The sequence below is a fragment of the Bison bison genome, unplaced genomic scaffold (assembly GCF_000754665.1).
Source record: "Bison bison bison isolate TAMUID 2011002044 unplaced genomic scaffold, Bison_UMD1.0 scf7180017864320, whole genome shotgun sequence".
In the NCBI taxonomy this organism is placed as follows: Eukaryota; Metazoa; Chordata; class Mammalia; order Artiodactyla; family Bovidae; genus Bison; species Bison bison.
In genome coordinates this window covers 808415-829374 of record NW_011494892.1, presented here as the reverse complement: position 1 = coordinate 829374, position 20960 = coordinate 808415, and the positions used below count along the sequence as shown (strand labels likewise).

Sequence of the window (20960 nt, the reverse complement as noted above, 5' to 3'; positions counted from 1 at the left end):
GGAAATCAGTCCTGAATATTCATTGGAAGGACTGATGCTGAAGCTGAAACTCCAACACTTTGGCCACCTGATCCAAAGAATTGACTCTGGAAAAGACCATGATCCTGGGAATGATTGAAGGCAGGAGGAGAAGGGGATGACAGAGGATGAGATGGTTGGATGGCATCACCAACTCAATGGACATGAGTTTGAATAAACTCCAGGAATTGGTGATGGACAGGGAGGCCTGGCATGCTGCAGTCCATGGGGTTGCAAAGAGTCATAAACGACTGAGCGACTGAACTGAACTGACTGATAGACTAGAATGTCTATAATCAAAATGAATGACAATATATGACAATGATGATGTAAAGAAACTGGAATCTACTATATTACTGGTAGGAATGTAAAATGGTACAACCACTGTGGAAAACATTTTAGCAGTTTCTTAATAAGTTAAAGCAATGATAAGACCTATTATCTACCTAAAATAAAACATATGTCCACACAAAAATTCATACACAAATATACATAAATTTTTATGAAAATAGGTAAATAAAATATAGTATATCCATATAGCAGAATGTTATTCAGCAATAAAACAAATGAGTCTAAGGTACATGGATGAACCTCAACATCATTATTCTAATTTAAAGAAGCCAACAGAAAATAGTACACAATATATGATTCCTTTTAGATGAAATGTACAGGAAAGGCAACTCAATAGAAAAAGGATCAGTGATTGCCTAGAGCTGGAGTTGTGAGCTAGAAATGACTATAAGGGATCATGAGGGTCATGGGAATGAAACATTCAAAATTTACTAAAAATTATTGAACTGTAAATGTAAAAGGAATTAATTTTATAATATATAAATTATATCTCAAGTTGTTTTAAATATTCCAGCATTTACCCTATCAGACAAAGAGAAGTATGAAATTGAGAACAATATGCCAAAGCCTAGATGAGATAGCAGTTTACATCTTGAATAAACATACAATTGAGGCAGCGACTTTCAAAAGCCAATCATGAAATAGTAACTAGAATTTCCCCCTCAATAGTCTATATGTTTGTGCATAAAGAAAGCACAGAATAGAAAAGGTGAAGTTTTGAGTAGGAAATTGATGAAGTAGAATATGATTCATATCTCTTTGATGTATTTGGAGGGGCTATGTGAGTTATTACACCTATGTAATCTATTATGAATTAAAGACAGATTTCAATGATACAAGGGACCTGTTTAAAAATAATTAATTAAAAAGTGCTAGTTTTAATCAAGAGAATAGTGAATATTGAATGGATTTGTAATCAACAAGTTAAGGTGATTAATGTGAAACATTTGGTGTGTTTGAAGTAATCCTTTGGGGAACAGTATTTTTTATATAGTAAATCTTTGTATTTGAGGAGGTACATGTTTGTGAATCAACTCCCAAGATAAAAGTTATTGTGAATAACTTTGTGACAACAATTATAACTAAAACAATACATGTTATTCATTCTTTTCTTTGATACAGTCTTTCCCATTGTAAGAGATTATTTAAATATTACACAAAAGGAATAGACTATCAAGATATTTCCCTATAAACTTTTTGTAACAAGTCATTTTGCTCTAAGCCCAAATTAGAGTAAATTCTACTTTACAGCAAATGAAATTAGAGAAAGTTTACAAACCACAAAGGTTATTCAAGAAAAAAAAAAACAGCAACCAAATAAACAAGTTTATTAAATATTATTTAAGTGCCTGAGATAAAAGTTGGTTTAACTTAAAATAGTCTAATTTCAACCCCCATAATTTTCCACTCAGTGAATATGTACAAAGACTTACAAACTTTGGGCTTTTTTCATTCAGTAAATAAAATGTGAAATATAAAAATCGGGTCTTTGAACTATTGCAAAAGTTCAACAAAAGACTTACCTCCATCAGAACAAAGAGTGCTGCAAAGAACAGAAGGGTTGCCCATTCCACTCTGTGTAGAATTATCTCAAAATCATGGATATCAGCTAAAATTAGCAACCAGATGGCACCTAGAATAGCAATCCATCCTGAAAAACAAGTAAACAGACTTATAGTTTAATTGTTAAAATGCCAATTCTTCATCTTCAGATTTCTTTTTTAATTGAAGATAATTGATATTCTGCAAACTGAACACACTTAACATGTATCTTTTGGCTAATATATATACCAAAGAAAACAACAGCCATCAGGATAATGAATATATCCACCATGCCAGCACTTTACTCATGTCCATATTCTTTTCTCCCTCTCCCTCCTCCTGTCACCCCATCCCACCCCCAGGAGACCATTCATTGCTTTCCTTTCATTGTATAGTTTTTATATTTTCTATAAATGCAATCATATAACACGTATTTTTTTTAACAGACTGCTTCCATTCAATACAATTATTTTAAGATTCTTCAACCTTGGTGTGTTCATTCTTCAATTCTTCAGTGTTGGTATTTCATTCTTCTTTTTTGTTAAGTATGGCTATGCCACAGTGCACATAATCATTCACCTTTGATGGACACTTGCATTGCTTCCAGTGTTTGGCTATTACAAATGAATGTGCTATGAACTTTCATATAAATTATATATATGTACATTATGCTTTCAGTTATCTTGGATCAATATCTAGGGACAGAATTGTTGAATTATATGATAGGCTAGTTTATGGAATATTTGTGTTTTAAGAAACTGTGAAACTACTTCCCAAAATGGTTGTAACATTTTACAATTCCACCAGTAGTATATGGGAATGCCCATTTCTCCATATTTTCAACACTTAGATTTTTTTATTTTCCAGTGAGCATAAAATGGTATCTCATTATGGTTTCAAATTGCATCCCTCTAATGACTAATGATGTTGAGCATCTTTTCATGTACTTATCTGCCATTCATATATGCTCTTTCATGAAGTTTTTGTTCAAATAGGCTGAGCACATTTTTTTCTAAGCAAATAAAACTCAAAATAATTAGAAAAAAATGTGCTGGATCAGAAATCAATGAAATGAAGATAGAAAATTATCAGTGAAAAGCAATAATACCAAAACTTGGTTCTTTGAGAAGATCAAGAAGATTGGTAAAGCTTGGTCAATCTAAATAGGATGAAAAGTAAAAAGGAAATAAAAATGTCAATATCAAGAATAAGATCAGCAATATGGCTTTAGATCATACAGACATAAAAAGTACTAGTTTTCTCTTTTTTTTTTTTTTTAAATTTTTATTTCATATATACACATGCTCCCCATCCTGAACCCTCCGCCCTCCCCCCTCCCCATACCTAAATAATCCACGGATAAAAGAGAAAGCCTCAAGGGATATAAAAAAGTATACTGAACTGAATGAAAATGAAAATACAATATATCAACATCTGTGAGTCACAATGAAAGCTAAGAAACAAATTTATAGCACTAAATGCATACATTAGGAAAGAAGAAAAGTAATAATCTCATTGTCCAACTCAAAAACTTAGAAGAGGAAGAGCAAAATAAACCCAACATGAGCAAAAAAGTATTATATATAATAAAGATTACATATAGAACAGAAATCGATGAAACAGAAACACAAAAACAATTAGAATATCAATGAAAAAAGAGATGATTATTTTTAAATTATCAGTGAAACTAGAAAACCTAAAAAAAAAAAAAAAAAGTACTAGTTTTCTATAGCTGCCATCACAAAGTACTACAAATGTAGTAGCTTGAAATAGCACCTCTTCATTATATCATGGTTTTCATAGATCAGAAGTATGATGAGCTTAGCTGGTCTCTAATTAGGGCCTCAAAACAAAATCAAGGTGTTGGCAGGGCTGCATTTCTTTCTAGAGACTTCAGGACAAAAACTGTTTCCCTACTTATTTCAATTATAGACATAATTCAGTTCCTGCTTATTTTGATTGTAGATATAATTCAATGCAAACTAAAAGTCCCTACTTTCCTACTTGCTATCACCCAGGAGTTTTTCTTAGTTTTAAGAGGCCACCCACATTTCTAGCTCATGACTCACCTCCTCTGTCTTCAAAGCCAACAATGGTGGGTCAAGTCAAGTCACTCTCACAATTCAAATCTCTCCTGCTTCTCCTGCTTCATCTCTCCAATTAACTCTCTTTTCTTCCACTTCCATTTTAAGGGCCAATGTTATTACATTGAGCACACCTGGATAATCTAGGAAAATTTTCCTGTTTTAACATTTGTAACCTTAATTTTACCTGCAAAGTCCCTTCTGCCATGTGACATAACATACACAGGTATTAACATCACATATTAGGATGTAGAAACCTTTGAGGGGCCACATATAGGTTAATTTGGGAAGAATTAGCACCTCTATTTATTAAGGTCTCCTTTAGTTTTTCCAAAGAATGTTTTGTAGAAATTCCAGAACTTATGTGGAAATACAAAGGACCTAGAATAACCAACACAAACTTGAAAAAGAAGAGCAAAATTAGAGAACATAAATTACCTAATCAAAACAGTATAGTGTTTTAATATAGTCAAACTGATCAATGGAGAGTCCAGAAATACACCCACAAGTTAAAGATCAGAAAATTTGCAAGAAAAGTTCAACAACAGTTCAGTGAAGAAATTGTAATTATTTTCATGAATGGTGCTGAAACAATTGGATATTCACAAGCAAAAAAATTTCTTACTTTGATCCATTTATCGAATCATACACAAAAGTCAGCTACGTGGACAATGAAAAGGGAAAGTGTTAATCACTCAGTCCTGTCTGACTCTTTGCAACCCCATGGACTGTAGCCCACCAGGCTCCTATGTCTGTGGGATTTCCCAGTCGAGAATACTAGAGTAGGTAGCCATTCCCTTCTCCAAAAGATCTTCCTGACCCAGGGATAGAACCTGTGTCTCCTGCATTGCAGGCAAATTCTTTGCTATCTGAGCCACCAGGAAAACCCACGTAGAAAATAAGGCTAAATGTAAAATCTGTAATTTTAAAACTGCTAGAATAAACATATGCAAAAACTTCTTTGATCTTGGGTTAAGTTTTCTTCAGTTCAGTTCAGTTCAGTTCAGTTCAGTCGCTCAGTCGTGTCCAGCTCTTTGTGACCCCATGAATCGCAGCACGCCAGGCCTCCCTGTCCATCACCAACTCCCGGAGTTCACCCAAACTCATGTGCATCAAGTCAGTGATGCTATCCAACCATCTCGTCTTCTGTCGTCCCCTTCTCCTCCTGCCCCGAATCCCTCCCAGAATCAGGGTCTTTTCCAGTGAGTCAACTCTTCGCATGAAGTGGCCAAAGTATTGGGATTTCAACTTTAGCATCAGTCCTTCCAATGAATATTCAGGACTGATTTCCTTTAGGATGGACTGGTTGGATCTCCTTGCAGTCCAAGGAACTCTCAAGAGTCTTCTCCAACACCACAGTTTAAAAGCTGAATTCTTCGGTGCTCAGCTTTCCTTTTAGTCCAACTCTCACATCCATACATGACTACTGGTAAAACCACAGCTTTGACTAGATGGACCTTTGTTGGCAAAATAATATCTCTGCTTTTTAATATGCTGTCTAGGTTGGTCTTAACTTTTCTTCCAAGGAGCAAGCGTCTTTTAATTTCATGGCTGCAGTCATCATCTGCAGTGATTTTGGAGCCCCCCAAAATAAAATCTCTCACTGTTTCCATTGTTTTCCCGTCTACTTGCCATGAACTGATGGGACCAGATGCCATGATCTGAATGTTGAGTTTTAAGCCAACTTTTTCACTCTCTTCTTTCACTTTCATCAAGAGACTGTTTAGTTCTTCTTCAGTTTATACCATATACAAAAATTAAATGAAATATAGACTTAAATATAAGGCCAAAAACTAAAAAACTCCCAAAGAAAACTTAAGGGAAAATCTTTATGACATTGAATTTGCCAATATTTTGTTGGCTACGACACCAAGAGCTCAGGCCACAAAAACTGACAAATGAGACTACATGAAACTTTAAAACCTTTGTTTATCAAAGGACATAATCATTAGAGTAAAAAGGCATCCCATAGAATAGGCGAAAATATCTGGAAATCACATATCTGAAAATGAGTTAATATCCAAAATATAAAGAACTCCTCAGTTCAGTTCAGTTCAGTTCCTCAGTCATGTCCGACTCTTTGTGACCCCATGAAATGCAGCACGCCAGGCCTCTCTGTCCATCACCAACTCCTGAAGCCTACCCAAACTCATGTCCATTGAGTCAGTGATGCCATCCAACCATTTCATCCTCTGTTGTCCCCTTCTCCTCCTGCCTTCAATCTTTCCCAGAACTCTTGCGACTGAACACAAAAATCAAATAACCTAATTTAAATTGGCCAGAGGAACTTAACAGACATTTCTCCAAAGATGGTATACAAATGGCCAGTAACCAGATGAAAAGATTTCCCAGCATGACTAATCATTGGAGAGATGCATATCAAAATGACAATGAGAAATCATCTTTCACCTGTTATGATGACTACTATCAAAAGGCAGGAAAAAATGTTGGTGGGGATGTGTAGAAATTCAAACACTTATGCACTATTGGTGTTTCTAAAGTGATTCAACAATTATGGAAAATAGTATGGAAGTTCCTCAAAATACTTAAAGTGTAACAACCATTTGATCCAGCAAACTCTCTTTTGGGTGTACATCCAAAAGAACTGAAGCAGGGTCTCAAAAATTATTTGCATACCCACGTTCATAGAACACTATTCATAATAGTCAAGAGGTAGAATCAACCCAAATACCCATTAATGGATGAGTGTATAAACAAAAATGGTATAGTCATATAATAGAATATATAATTCAGACTTAAAAAGGAAGGAATTTGTATCACATTCTACAGCATGGGTGAACCTTGGGAATTTTATGCTAAGTGAAATAAGCCAGTCACTAAAAGATAAGTACTGTATCATTTCACTTTTATGAAGTGTCTAAAGTAGTCAAATTCATAAAAAAAAAAAAAAAAAACAGAGTGTAGAATTGTGGTTACCAAGGTATTTCATGAATAAAAGTTTCAGATTTGGAAGACAAAAAATTCTGAAGATCCATGTCACAGCAATGTGAATATATACTTAAAAGTACTAAAGTATGCACTTTAAAATGGCTAACACAGTAAAGAAGAATAAAAATAGGAAGAAGAGGGGAGAGAGGGAGAAGGAGGGAGGAGGAGGAAGAGGAAAAGAAAGAAGAGGAGGGGAGGGGAGGGAGGAAAGAGAGGAGGAGAAGGTAGGGAAGGAGGGGGAAAAGAAGAAAAAGAAACCAAAGTCTCAAACTGAAAAGTATAATAACTGAAACAAAGATCCACTAGAGTTCAAAAGAAAATTTTAGCATGCAAAAGAAAGAATTGATGGATTTAAAAATAGGACAATTGAAAGTATTGACTCTGAGGAGCAGAAAGAGTGAAGAAAAGTGAACACAGACTAACAAATGGACAAACATATGGGAGTTCCAGAAGGACAAGAGAAAGGGGAAGAAAGAATATTTGAAGAAATAATGGCATAAATTTGCAAATAAGAGATTAGAAATAAAATAGAGAATATCAACAAAACCAAAATTTGCTTCTTTATAAAGATCAACTAAATTGACAAACTGTTAGCTATAATCACAAAGAAAAAAGAGAATGCAAAAAAAAAAATCAGAAATGAAAGTGGAGACACTACTATCACCTTACAGAAATAAAAAAAAATAAGAGATTACTATTAACAATTATACATCAACAAATTAGATAACCAGATGAAATGAACAAACTTAAAGAAGCACAAATACCTAAACTGTCTCAGAAATAAATATAAATCTTTACAGATTTAAAGCAAGAGATTGAATCACTAATCAAAAACCCCCTAGCAGTGAGTAGTACAGAACCAGATGACTTCACTGGTTGTTGTAGTTGTTATTCTTTAGTCACAAAGTTGTATCTGACTCTTTATGACCCCATGAACTATAGCTTCCAGACTCCTCTGTCCATGGGATTTCCCAGACAAGAATATTGAAGTCACTGGTGTGAATTCTACCAAACATTTAAAGGAGAATTATACCAAATCTTCTCAAATTCTTCCAAAAATATAAGAGGAGGGAATACTTCTAAGAGGCCAGCATTACTCTAATACCAGAGCCAGATAAAGGCATCAGAAGAAAAGCACTTTTGAGACCCATAATTCCTTATGATTATAGATGAAAAATTATCAAAAAATATTAACAAATGAAATCCAACAGCATATTAAAAGGATTGGACCTAAGAACGTGGTCAACATAGGAAAATCAATGTTATACACCACATTTATACTATTCATGGGGATCTCAAGGCAAGAATGCTGACGTGGTTTGCCATTCCCTTCTCCAGTGGACCACGTTTTGTTAGAACTCTCCACCATGACACATCAGTCTTGCCAAAGCAGACACAATGCCCAGTTGTAGATGTGGCTTTGGGTGAAAGTAAAGTCTGTTACTGTAAAGAACAGTATGCATAGGAATGTGGAATATTAGGTCCATGAATCAAGGTAAGTTGGAAGTGGTCAAACAGGAGATGGCAAGAGTGAACGTCGACATTCTAGTAATCAGTGAACTAAAATGGACTGGAATGGGTGAATTTAATTCAGATGACCATTATATATATTACTGAGGGCAAAAATCCCTTAGAAGAAATGGAGTAGCCCTTAGAGTCAACAACAGAGTCTGAAATGCATTACTTGGATGCAATCTCAAAATGACAGAAGGATCTCAGTTCGTTTCCAAGGCAAGCCATTCAACATCATAGTAATCCAAGACTATGCCCCAACCACTGATGCAAAGAAGCTGAAGTTGAATGGTTCTATGGAGACCCACAAGACCTTCTAAAAAACACCAAAAGAAAGATGTCCTTTTCATCATAGAAGACTGGAATGCAAAAGTAGAAAGTCAAGAGATACCTGGAGTAACAGGCATATTTGGCCTTGGAGTACAAAATGAACCCAGGAAAGGGCTAATAGCATTTTTCAAGACAACACACTGGTCATAGAAAACCCCATCTTCCAACAACGAAAGAGAGGATTCTACACATGGACATCACCAGATGGTTAACACTGAAATCAGATTGATTACATTCTTTGCGCCTGAAGATGGAGAAGATCTATACAATCAGCAAAAACAAGACCAGGAGCTGAGTGTGGCTCAGGTCATGAACTCCTTATTGCAAAATTCAAACTTAAATTGAAGAAAGTAGGGAAAACCACTAGGCCATTCATGTATGACCTAAATCAAATTCCTCATGATTATACAATGGAAGCAACAAATATATTCAAGGGATTAGATCTGATAGACAGAATGCCTGAAGAACCATGGAAGGAAGGTCATCACATTGTACAGGAGGCAGTGATCAAAACCACCCCCAAGAAAAAGAAATGCAAAAAGGAAAAATGGTTGCCTGAGGAGGACTTGAAAATAGTTGAGAAAAGAAGAGAAGCAAAAGGCAAAGGAAAAAGGGAACGATATACCCATCTGAAAGCAGTGTCCCAAAGAATAGCAAAGAGAGATAAGAAAGACTTCTTAAGTGAACATGCAAAGAAATAGAGGAAAACAATAGAATAGGGAAGACTATAGAGATCACTTCAAGAAAATTCGAGATTTCAAGGGAACATTTCATGCAAAGTTACACACATAAAGGACAGAATGGTATGAACCTAACAGAAGCAGAAGATATTAAGAAGAGGTGGCAAGAATACAAAGAACTATACCCAAAAAAGGACTTAATGACCTGGATAACCACAATGGTGTGGTCACTCATCTAAAGCCAGACATCCTGGAGTGTGAAGTAAAGTGGGCCTTAGGAAGCATCACTATGAACAAAGCTAGTGAAGGTGATGGAATTCTAGGTGAGCTACTTCAAATCCTAAGAGGTGCAGCACTCAATATGCCAGCAAATTTGGAAAACTCAGCAGTAGTGACAGGACTGGAAAAGGTCGTTTTTCATTCCAATCCCAAAGAAGGGCAATGCCAAAGAGTGTTCAAACTACCACATAATTGTATTCATTTCACATACTAGCAATGCTCAAAATCCTTTAAGCTAGGCATCAACAGTACCTTAACTGAGAACTTCCAGAGGTACAAGCTGGATTTAGAAAAGGCAGAGGCTAAGATGGTGGAGGAATAGGATAGGGAGACCACTTTCTCCCCTAAAAATTGATCAAAAGATCATTTGAATGCTGAGCAACTTCCACAAAACAACTTCTGAACGCTGATGGAGGACATCAGGCCCAGAAAGGCAGCCCATTCTCTTCAAAAGGAGGTAGGAAAAAATATAAAAGACAAAAAGAGATACAAAAGAGTTAGGGATAGAGACCCATGCTAGGGAGGGAGTTGTGAAGGAGGAGAAATTTCCAAACAGCAGGAAACCCTCTCACCAGCAGGTCTGTGAAGAGTTTTGGAATCTCAGAAGGCAACATAACCGGGAGGAAAAAAGAAAACCCACAGAATATGTACCTAACCGCAACTCCAAGCAGAGAAGTAGCCCAAATTTTAGCAATCGCCACCAACGAGTGGGGTCTGGACAGAGAGGCACGGGTTGCATGCATAGGTTAAGGACCAGGCCTGAATGCCCAGAGGACAATCTGAGGGAGCTAAGGTGAGACAACAACCCAAACTGTGTTGGGAGCCAGAGAGAGAGAAAAAAAGAGAGAGAGCAAGAGAACTTTCCCATGAAAAACTCTAACCTAAGGCTCTAACCTAAGGCGCAGCCTGGCCTGCTCACAGAGGAAAGGATTGAGCAAATACCAAAGGAGAGCTAGGTGGCTGTGGACTGGCCCCTTCCCCCACTGGAGGCAAAGAGGCAGGCGTGGGACAGCCAGAGCCTGTAGGCAAGGGGCAATCTCTGCCCCAGAGACTGGCATCCTCAACCAAACTGTGAGCAGACTCTCAGTTGCTAACCAAGTCTTCCTGGGATCCTGGATGGTTGACATCTGCCAGGAGGGTCACAGCCTGAGATCAGCTCCCCACAGGAGACACATGACACACCTGAGAAGGAGCTCTTGCAGCATACCCAGGACACTGAGCAGCCAGGACCATGGAGGTGATTAAGATGCACAGACCACCTAGGTGATTAAGATGCACAGCTCACCAAGCACCTGATCGCCTGAGCTGCTCTGACCTGGGAAAGGCACAAAATGCATAACCAAGTCTGTGCCTTTGTGGAGTACCCGAAAACCTGAACCTGAGCAGTGTAGACCAGGGAAGTACATGCCACCATGAGAGCTGGGACAAGCCCAGTGTGATCCATACAGTGCGAGCACTCCCCACATAAGCCAGGGATATTTGTTTGCTATGTTCCTTCTTCCCCACCACACAACTGAACAAGTGAGCAAAAATAAGTGATCACCTTCACCCCCTTGAGTCACGGTGAAAATTAGACACTGAAGAGAATTGCAAACAGATGAAGCCAAAATAAACAAAGAAGAGGGAACTGCTCTGAAACAGACAGGTGCAGCAGATTAAAACCTTGTAGTTAACGTTGACTAAGCATTGGAAGGGGCCTAGAGACCTTGAGAAGAAGTATAAGCTGGAACAAGGAACTATCTGAAACTGAACTGACCCCACACTGCCCTCAACAGCTCCAGAAAAATTCCTAGATATATTTTTACTACTATCATTTTTAAATTTCTTTTATGTTTAACTTCTTTATTATTCCTTTAATATTCATTTTTATAACCTACTTGCAAAAAAGACCCTATTTTTAAAACAAATTTCATATATATATGTGTGTGTGTGTGTGTGTGTGTTTTTAATTTTTGTGATTTTGTTTTGTGTTTCTAATATTGTATTTCTGGGAGTCTCACCTCTACTCTGGGTTTTTAATCTTTGCTTTTTGGTATTTGTTATCAATTTTGTATGTTTAAGAATCTAATCTTCAGTACCCATTTTTAGTTAGGGGTGTGATTACTGGCTTGATTGCTCTCTCCCCTTTTGATGCTCAATTTTGTCCCCCAGGTCACCTCTATCTCCTTCCTCCCCCTTCTCTTCTCTACTTAACTCTGTGAACCACTCTGGGTGTTCCAAACTGTGGAGACCACATAGAGAACTGATTACTGGCTAGATTGCTTTCCCCCTTTTTGACTCTCCCTCTTCTCCTCCTGGTCACCTCTATCTCCCTCCTCCCTCTTCTCTTCTCCATGTAACTCTGTGAACCTCTCTGGTGTCCCTCATTGTAGAATTGTTTCACCATTAACCTAAATTTTTATCATCTGTGGTGGATGGATGGAGAGGTCTTGAGGCTACTGTAAGAATAAGACTGAAAGCCAAAAGCAGGAGGCTTAAATCCAAAACTAAAGAACACCAGAAAATTCCTGACCCCAGGGAACATTAATCAACAAGAACTCATCCAAAAGCCTCCATAACTACACTGAAACCAAGCTCCACCCAAGAGCCAACAAGTTCCAGAGCAAGACATACCATGCTAATGCTCTAGCAATCCAGGAACACAGCCCTGAGCATTAAAATAGAGGCTGCCTAAAGTTAAACCAAATCCTTAGACACCCCAAAATTCACTACTGGATGCTTCATTGCACTACAGAAAGAAGAGATCCAGCTCCACCCACCAGAAATCTGTTGCAAGCTTCCCTAACCAGGAAACCTTGACAAGCCACTCATCCAACCTCCCCAACAGGGAGCAATCTCCACAATAAAGAGGAAACACAAACTTCCAGTATACAGAAAGGCCACCCCAAACACAGCAATCTAAACAAAATTAAAAGACAGGCAAATAGTCAGTGGGTAAAGGAACATGATAAATGCTCACCAAACCAAACAAAAGAGGAGCAGATAAGTAGCCTACCTGAAAAAGAATTCAGAATAATGATAATAAAAATGATCCAAAATCTTGAAAACAAAATGGAGTTACAGATAAACGCTCTGGAGACAAAGATTAAGAAGATGCAAGAAAAGTTTAATAAGGACCTAGAAGAAATAAAAAAGAGGCAATCAATAATGAATACTAAATAACTCAGATCAAAAGCACTCTGGAGGGAACCAACAGTAGAATAACTGAGGCAGAAGATAAGATAGGTGAGGTGGAAAGTAGAATGGTGGAAATAAATGAACCAGAGAGGAAAAAACAAAACAGAATTAAAAGAAATGAGGACAACCTCAGACACCTCTGGGACAATATTAAACCCCCCAATATTTGAATGATAGGAGTCCCAGAAGAAGACAAAGAGAAAGGCCATGAGAAGACACTTGAGGAGATAATAGTTGAAAACTTCCCTAAAATGGGGAAGGAAATAGCCACCCAAGTCCAAGAAACCCAGAGAGTCCCATTCAGGATAAACCCAAGGCAAAACATCCCAAGACACATATTAATCAAATTAATGAATATCAACCACAAAGAACAAATATTAAAAGCAGCAAGGGGAAAAAACAACAACAACAACACACAAGGGGATTCTCACAAGGATAACAGCAGATCTTTCCATAGAAATTCTTCAAGCAAGAAGGGAAAGGCAGGACACACTTAAAGTGATGAAAGAGAAAAATCTACAACCCAGATTACTGTACCCAGCAAGAATCTCATTCAAGTATGAAGGAGAAATCAAAAGCTTTACAGACAAACAAAAGCAGAGAGAACCACCAAACCAGCTCTTCAACAAATGCTAAAGGATCTTCTCTAGACAGGAAATACAGAAAATGTTTATAAACTCGAACTCAAAACAACAAATGAATGGCAATGGGATCATACTTATCAATAATTACCTTAAATATAAATGGGTTGAATATCCCAACCAAAAGACAAAAACTGGCTGAATGGATACAAAAACAAGACTCCTATACATGCTGTCTACAAGAGACCCACCTCCAAACAAGGGACACATACAGACTCAAAGTGAAGGGCTAGAAAAAGATATTTCCTGCAAATGGAGACCAAAAGAAAGCAGGAGGAGCAATACTCATATCAGATAAAATAGACTTTGAAATTAAGGCTGTGAAAAGAGACAAAGAAGGATACTACATAATAATCAAAGGATCAATCCAAGAAGAAGATACAACAATTATAGATATATATGCACCCAACATAGGAGCACCACAATATGTAAGGCAAATGTTAACAGGTATGAAAGGGGAAATTAACAGCAACATAATAATAGGGGGAGTCTTTAGTACCCCACTCACACCTATGGATAGATCAACTAAACCGAAAATTAGCAAGGAAACACAAACTTTAAATGATACAAAGGACCCGTTAGACCTAATTGATATCTATAGGACATTTTACAAGTAAACAATGAATTTCACTATTTTCTCAAGTGCACACGGAACCTTCTCCAGGATAGATCACATCCTAGGCCATAAATCTAGCCTTCGTAAACTCAAAATTTTAAATCATCTCAAGCGTCTTTTCTGATTATAATGTGGTAAAATTAGATGTCAACTACAGGAAAAACAAACTATTAAAAATACAAACATATGGAGGCTGAAAAACACACTTCTGAATAACCAACAAATCACAGAAGAAATCAAAAAAGAAATCAAAATATGCATAGAAACAAATGAAAATGAAAACACAGCAACCCAAAACCTATGGGATTCAGTTAAAGCAGTGCTAAGGGGAAGATTCATAGCAATACATGCCTACCTCAAGAAACAGGAGAAAAATCAGATAAAAAACCTAACTCTACATCTAAGGCAACTAGAAAAAGAAGAAATGAAGAAACCCAGGGTTAGTAGAAGGAAAGAAATAATAAAAATTAGAGCAGAAATAAATGAAAAGAAACAAAGGAGACCATAGCCAAAATCAACAAACCTAAAAGTGGGATTTTTAAGTAGATAAATAAAATAGACAAATCATTAGCCAGACTCTTCAAAAAACAAAATAGAGAAGAATCAAATCAACAAAATTAGAAATGAAAATGGAGAAATTACAACAGACAACACAGAAATACAAAGGATCAAAAGAGACTACTGTAAACAACTATATGTCACTAAAATGACATATTATTGAAGAAATGGACAAATACTTAGAAAAGTGTAACTTTCCAAAACTGAACCAGGAAGAAATAGAAAATCTTAACAAACCCATCAAAAACATAGAAATTGAAACTGTAATAAAAAATCTTCCAACAATCAAAAGCCCAGGACTAGATGGCTTCAGAGCTGAATTCTACCAAAAATTTAGAGCAGAGCTAACACCTATCTTATTCAAACTTTTCCAAAAAATTTCAGAGGAAGGAAAACCTCCAAACTCATTTTATGAGGCCACTATCACCCTAATACCAAAACCAGACAAAAATGCCACAAAAAAAGAAAACTACAGGCCAATATCACTAATGAACTAAGATGTAAAACTCCTCAACAAACCTCTAGCAAACAGAATCTAACAGCACATTAACAAGAGGATCAAGTGGGTTTTATCTCAGGGATGCAAGGATTCTTCAATATGTAATATCCAATACAACATATTAACATATTGAAAGATAAAAATAATATGATCGTCTAAATAGATGCAGAGAAAGCCTTTGACAAAATTCAACATCCATTTATGATAAAAACCCTCCAGAAAGCAGGAATAGAAGGAACATACCTCAACATAATAAAAGCCATATATGATAAACCCACAAGCAAACATTATCCTCAATGGTGAAAAGTTGAAAGCATTTCCCCTAAAGTCTGGAAGAAGACAAGGGTGCCCACTCTCACCACTACTATTCAACATAGTTTTGGAAGTTTTAGCCACAGCAGCCAGAGAAGAAAAAGAAATAAAAGGAATACAGATTGGAAGGGAAGAAGTAAAACTCTCTCTGTTTGCAGATGACATGATCCTCTACATAGAAAACCCTAAAGACTCCACCAGAAAACTACTAGAGCTAATCAATAAATATAGTAAAGTTGCAGGATATGAAATTAACACACAGAAATCCCTTGCATTCCTATACACTAACATTGAGAAAACAGAAAGAGAAATTAAGGGAACAATTCCATCCACCATTGCAATGAAAAGAATAAAATACTTAGTAATAAGTCTACCTAAAGAAACAAAAGAACTATATATAGATAATTATAAAACACTGATGTAAGAAATCAAAGATGACACAAATAGATGGAGAAATATACCAGGTTCATGGATCATAAGAATAAATATCGTGAAAATGAGTATACTACCCAAAGCAATCTATAGATTCAATGCAATCCCCATCAAGCTACCAACAGTATTTTTCACATAACTAGAACAAATAATTTCACAATTTGTATGGAAACACATAGACAAAAATCTTGAAAGCCAAAGCAATCTTGAGAAAGAAGAATGGAACTGGAGGAATCAACCTGCCTAAATGAGACTATGCTACAAAGCTACAGTCATCAAGACAGTATGGTACTGGCACAAAGACAGAAATATAGATCAATGGAACAAAATGGAAAGCCCAGAGATAAATCCACGCACTATAGACACCTTATCCATGACAAAGGAGGCAAGAATATACACTGGAGAAAAGACAATGTCTTTAACAAGTGGTGCTCGGAAACTGGTTGACTACTTGTAAAAGAATGAAACTAGAACACTTTCTAACACCATACACAAAAATAGACTCAAAATGGATTAAAAATCTAAATGTAAGACCAGAAACTATAAAACTCCTAGAGGAAAACATAGGCAAAACACTCTCTGATGTGGATCACAGAGGATCCTCTATGACCCACCTCCAAGAGTAATCGAAATGAAAGCAAAAATAAATGGGACCTAATTAAAATTAAAAGCTTTTGCACAATGAAGCTAACTGCCGGGAGCCAGCACAGGAGTCCCTACCCATGACAAGGTCATGTGGGAGAGTTCTGGTGGGCAAGGTGAGCCAGAACTCGAGGGGTGCCGCTCTGGGCCTGCCTGAGTGTCTACCCCAAAACCAGAGTCTGTCTGTTTTTGCTTCATGACTTTCACCAACTTCTATGACAGTCACAGGGGGTTATCCCCGACCACCTTTTTTCTGAAGGAAATCAACTTAGAGCTCTAGCTAATTAGCCTCCTGGGCATAATAGGCGTGTTTAAATCCAAACCCTTCAGACGGCTCTTTAACTTGCCTGACAGGTTTACCCGGACTATGCATATGATTGTTTACTGTCTCCCATGTGAAGCTTAAGATATTCAAATAGTATAGAGCCTCTAGGAGAATTAGAAATTGTTAGAACTAGTAGAAGATTTCATTGTTGAGCCAATGCTTGCTGCCAAGTTTCCACATCCCCTGTATTGTATCCTTAAAAGTGTGTTAATATAGTTGGTACATAAAAAAAATAAGTAGCAGCCTTGGTGCTAACAACTTTCAACCCTTTAGGTAATAAATTCTTTCCTTGTTGTAAACCCACTGCACCTCTGCCCTATAGGAATGCAACTTTATCTAACACCTTTGGAGGATGGCGCCAAACTTTAAAATAATTAATCTTAGAGAAAATAAGTCTTACGGTTGACAAAACTTTATCAGAGTCATAAAATGTTAACAGGCCTTCTGGCCAGAAGATGATGTAAATCACCTAAACCATTTGTATACGATAAGTTTGCAGAAAAGAAAGCCTGGTCTCGATAAGGATCAAAGACTGCTGACTTTGCATGATTTCACAACCCCTATTATCCTCTATGTACAACTTAAGGTATATAAGCTCCCTTTGAAAATAAAGCTACAGGCCTTGCTCAAAGCTTGGTCTCCCCGTGTCGTTCTTTCTTTCTCTTTCCTTTTCCTTTTCAGTCTGATCCCCTGGAGCACAGGGGCCCTCTGTGTTCACTTTCCTGCCTGGGCTTCTAAGACCCACTCGAGAAGGTGCCTAAGGTGGGGCACCTTCTGTGATTCGAGAGGGCACCTGAGGCCTACAGAGCAAGTCCTGTGCTGGGGCTTCATTGGCTTTCTGCATAAACCAAGGAATATCAGCCTCTTTCCTCTCCTTTATTTTCTTAACTGCAAAATTCTTTCCCTGTCTCTTTCTCCTTTTATCTATCATTTATCTTTTAATCGCCAACACCGTCCTCCTGAGGGATCCCTGGCTCCTACCGGGGCCGGACCCTGGTAGGTAATTATAAGCAAGGTGAAAATACAGACTTCAGAATAGGAGAAAATAATAGCAAAAGAAGCAACTGACCAAGAATTAATCTCAAAAATATACAAGTAGCTCCTGAAGCTCAATTCCAGAAAAATAAGTGACCCAATCGAAAAATGAGCCAAAGAACTAAACAGACATTTCTCCAAAGAAGACATACAGATGGTTAAGATGGCTAACAAACACATGAAAAGATGCTCAACATCACTCATTATCAGAGAAATGCAAATCAAAATCAAAATTAGATACCATCTCACGCCATTCAGATGGCTGCTATCAAAAAGTCTACAAACAATAAATGTTCAAGAGGGTGTGGAGAAAAGGGAACCCTCTTACACTGTTGGTGGAATGCAAACTAATACAGTCACTATGGAGAACAGTGTGGAGATTCCTTTAAAAAAAAAAAAAACTGGAAATAGAACTGCCATACAACCCAGCAATCCCACTGCTGGGCATACATACTGAGGACACCAGAACTGAAAGAGACACATGTACCCCAACGTTAATCAAAGCACTGTTTACAATAGCTAGGACATGGAAGCAATCTAGATGTCCATCAGCAGATGAATGGATAAAAAATCCGTAGTGCATATACACAATGAAATATTACTCAGCTATTAAAAAGAACGCATTCGAATCAGTTCTAATGAGGTGGATCAAACTGGAGCCTATTATACTGAGTGAAGTAAGTCAGAATGAAAAACACCAATACGGTATATTAATGTGCATATATGTAATTTAGAAAGATGGTAACAATATGCAAGACAGCAAAAGAGAAACGGATATAAAGAACAGACTTTTGGACTCTGTGGGATAAGGGGAGGGTGAGATGATTTGAGATAATAGCATTGAAACATGTATATTAACATATGTGAAATAGATCACCAGTCCAGGTTCAATGCATGAGACAGGATGCACTGGGATGACCCTGAGGGATAGGATTGGGAGGGAGATGGCGGGGGGGAGGTTCAGAACGAGGGACATATGTACACCTATGGCTGATTCATGTCAATGTATAGCAAAAACCACTACAATATTGTAAAGTAATTAGCCTCCAATTAAAATAACTTAATTAACTTTAAAAATGAAAAGGCAGAGGAACCAGAGATCAAATTGCCAACATCTGTTGGATCATAGAAAAAGCAAAGGAATTCCAGAAAAACATCTACTTCTTCTTTACTGATGACACTAAAGCCTTTGACTGTGGATCACAACAAACTGTGGAAAATCCCTAAAAGAGATGAGAATACCAGACCACCTTACCTGTCTCTTGAGAAACCTGTATGCAAGTCAAACAGCAACAGTTAGAACCGGACATAGAACAATGGACTGGTTCAAAATTGGGAAAGGAGTACATCAAGGCTGTATATTGTCACCTTGATTATTTATCTTATATGCAGAGTACATCATGAAAAATGCCAGACTGGATGAAGTTCAAGCTGGAATCAAGATTGCCTGGAGAAATATCAATAACCTCAGATAAGCAAATGACACTGCCCTAATGGCAGAAAGGGAAGAGGAACTAAAAAGCCTCCTGATGAAAATGAAAGAGGAGAGAGAAAAAGCTGGCTTAAAACTCAACATTCAAAAAACAAAGATCATGGCATCCAGTCCCATCACTTCATGGTGAATAGATGGGGAAACAATGGAACCAGTGACAGATTTTAATTTCCTCAGCTCCAAAATCACTTTGGGTGGTGACTACAGCCAGGAAATTAAAAGACTCTCATTTCTTGGAAGAAAAACTATAACAAACATAGACACTGTATTAAAAAGCAGAGATGTCACTTTACCAACATGGGTCCATCTAGTTAAACCTATGGTTTCTCCAGTAATCATGTACAGATGTGACAGCTGAACCATAAAGAAGGCTTAATACAGAAGAATTGATGCTTTTGAATTGTGGTGCTGGAGAAGACTCTTGAGAGTCCCTTGGACTCCAAGGAGATCAAACCAGTCAATCCTAAAGGAAATCAGTCCTGAATACTCACTGGAAGGACTGATGCTGAAGCTGAAACTCCAATACCTTGGCCATCTGATGCGAAGAGCCAACTCATTGGAAAAGACCTTGATGCTGGAAAAGATTGAAGGCAGGAGGAGAAGAGTGCAGCAGAGGATGAGATAGTTGGATGGCATCATTGACTCAATGTACACAAATTTGAGCAAAGTCCAGGAGACAGTGAAGGACAGGGAAGCCTGGCGTGCTACAGTCCATGGGGTCACAAAGAGTTGAACACGACTGAGTGACTGAACAACAACAACACCACATTAATAGAAAGAAAGGGAAAAAATTATATGATTATCTCAATTGACACAGAAAAGATATTTGACAAAATCCAGCATCTTAATAATTAAAAATACCCAGAAAAATAAGAATAGAAGGGAATTTTATTCATCAACATGATAAAGGAACTTTACAAAAAATCCACAGCTAACACCATGGAACAACAGACTGGTTCCAAATAGGAAAAGGAGTACGTCAAGGCGTATATTGTCACTCTGCTTATTTTACTTATATGCAGAGTACATCATGAGAAATGCTGGGCTGGAATAAGCACAAGCTGGAATCAAGATTGCTGGGAGAAATATCAATAACCTCAGATACGCAGATGACACCACCCTTATGGCAGAAAGTGAAGAGGAACTAAAAAGCCTCTTGACGAAAGTGAAAGAGGAGAGTGAAACAGTTGGCTTAAAGCTCAACATTCAGAAAACTAAGATCATGGCATCTGGTCCCATCACTTCATGGGAAATAGATGGGGAAACAGTGGAAACAGTGTCAGACTTTATTTTGGGGGGGCTCCAAAATCACTGTAGATGGTGACTGCAATCATGAAATTAAAAGACTCTTACTCCTTGGAAGGAAAGTTATGACCAACCTAGATAGCATATTCAAAAGCAGAGACATTACTTTGCCAACAAAGGTCCGTCTAGTCAAGGCTATGGTTTTTCCAGTGGTCATGTATGGATGTGAGAGTTGGACTGT

At 37.4% G+C, this 20960-nt stretch overlaps 1 protein-coding gene across 1 annotated transcript in view; it reads right to left on the bottom strand.

The window, feature by feature from the left end:
* Positions 1-20960, bottom strand: part of OCA2 (oculocutaneous albinism II) — a 285385-nt gene that overhangs the window by 96954 nt on the left and 167471 nt on the right. Inside the window, exon 19 of the mRNA XM_010852989.1 lies at positions 1893-2020. Coding sequence (XP_010851291.1) covers positions 1893-2020 — 128 coding nt within the window. The remainder of the gene's footprint in view (positions 1-1892; positions 2021-20960) is intronic.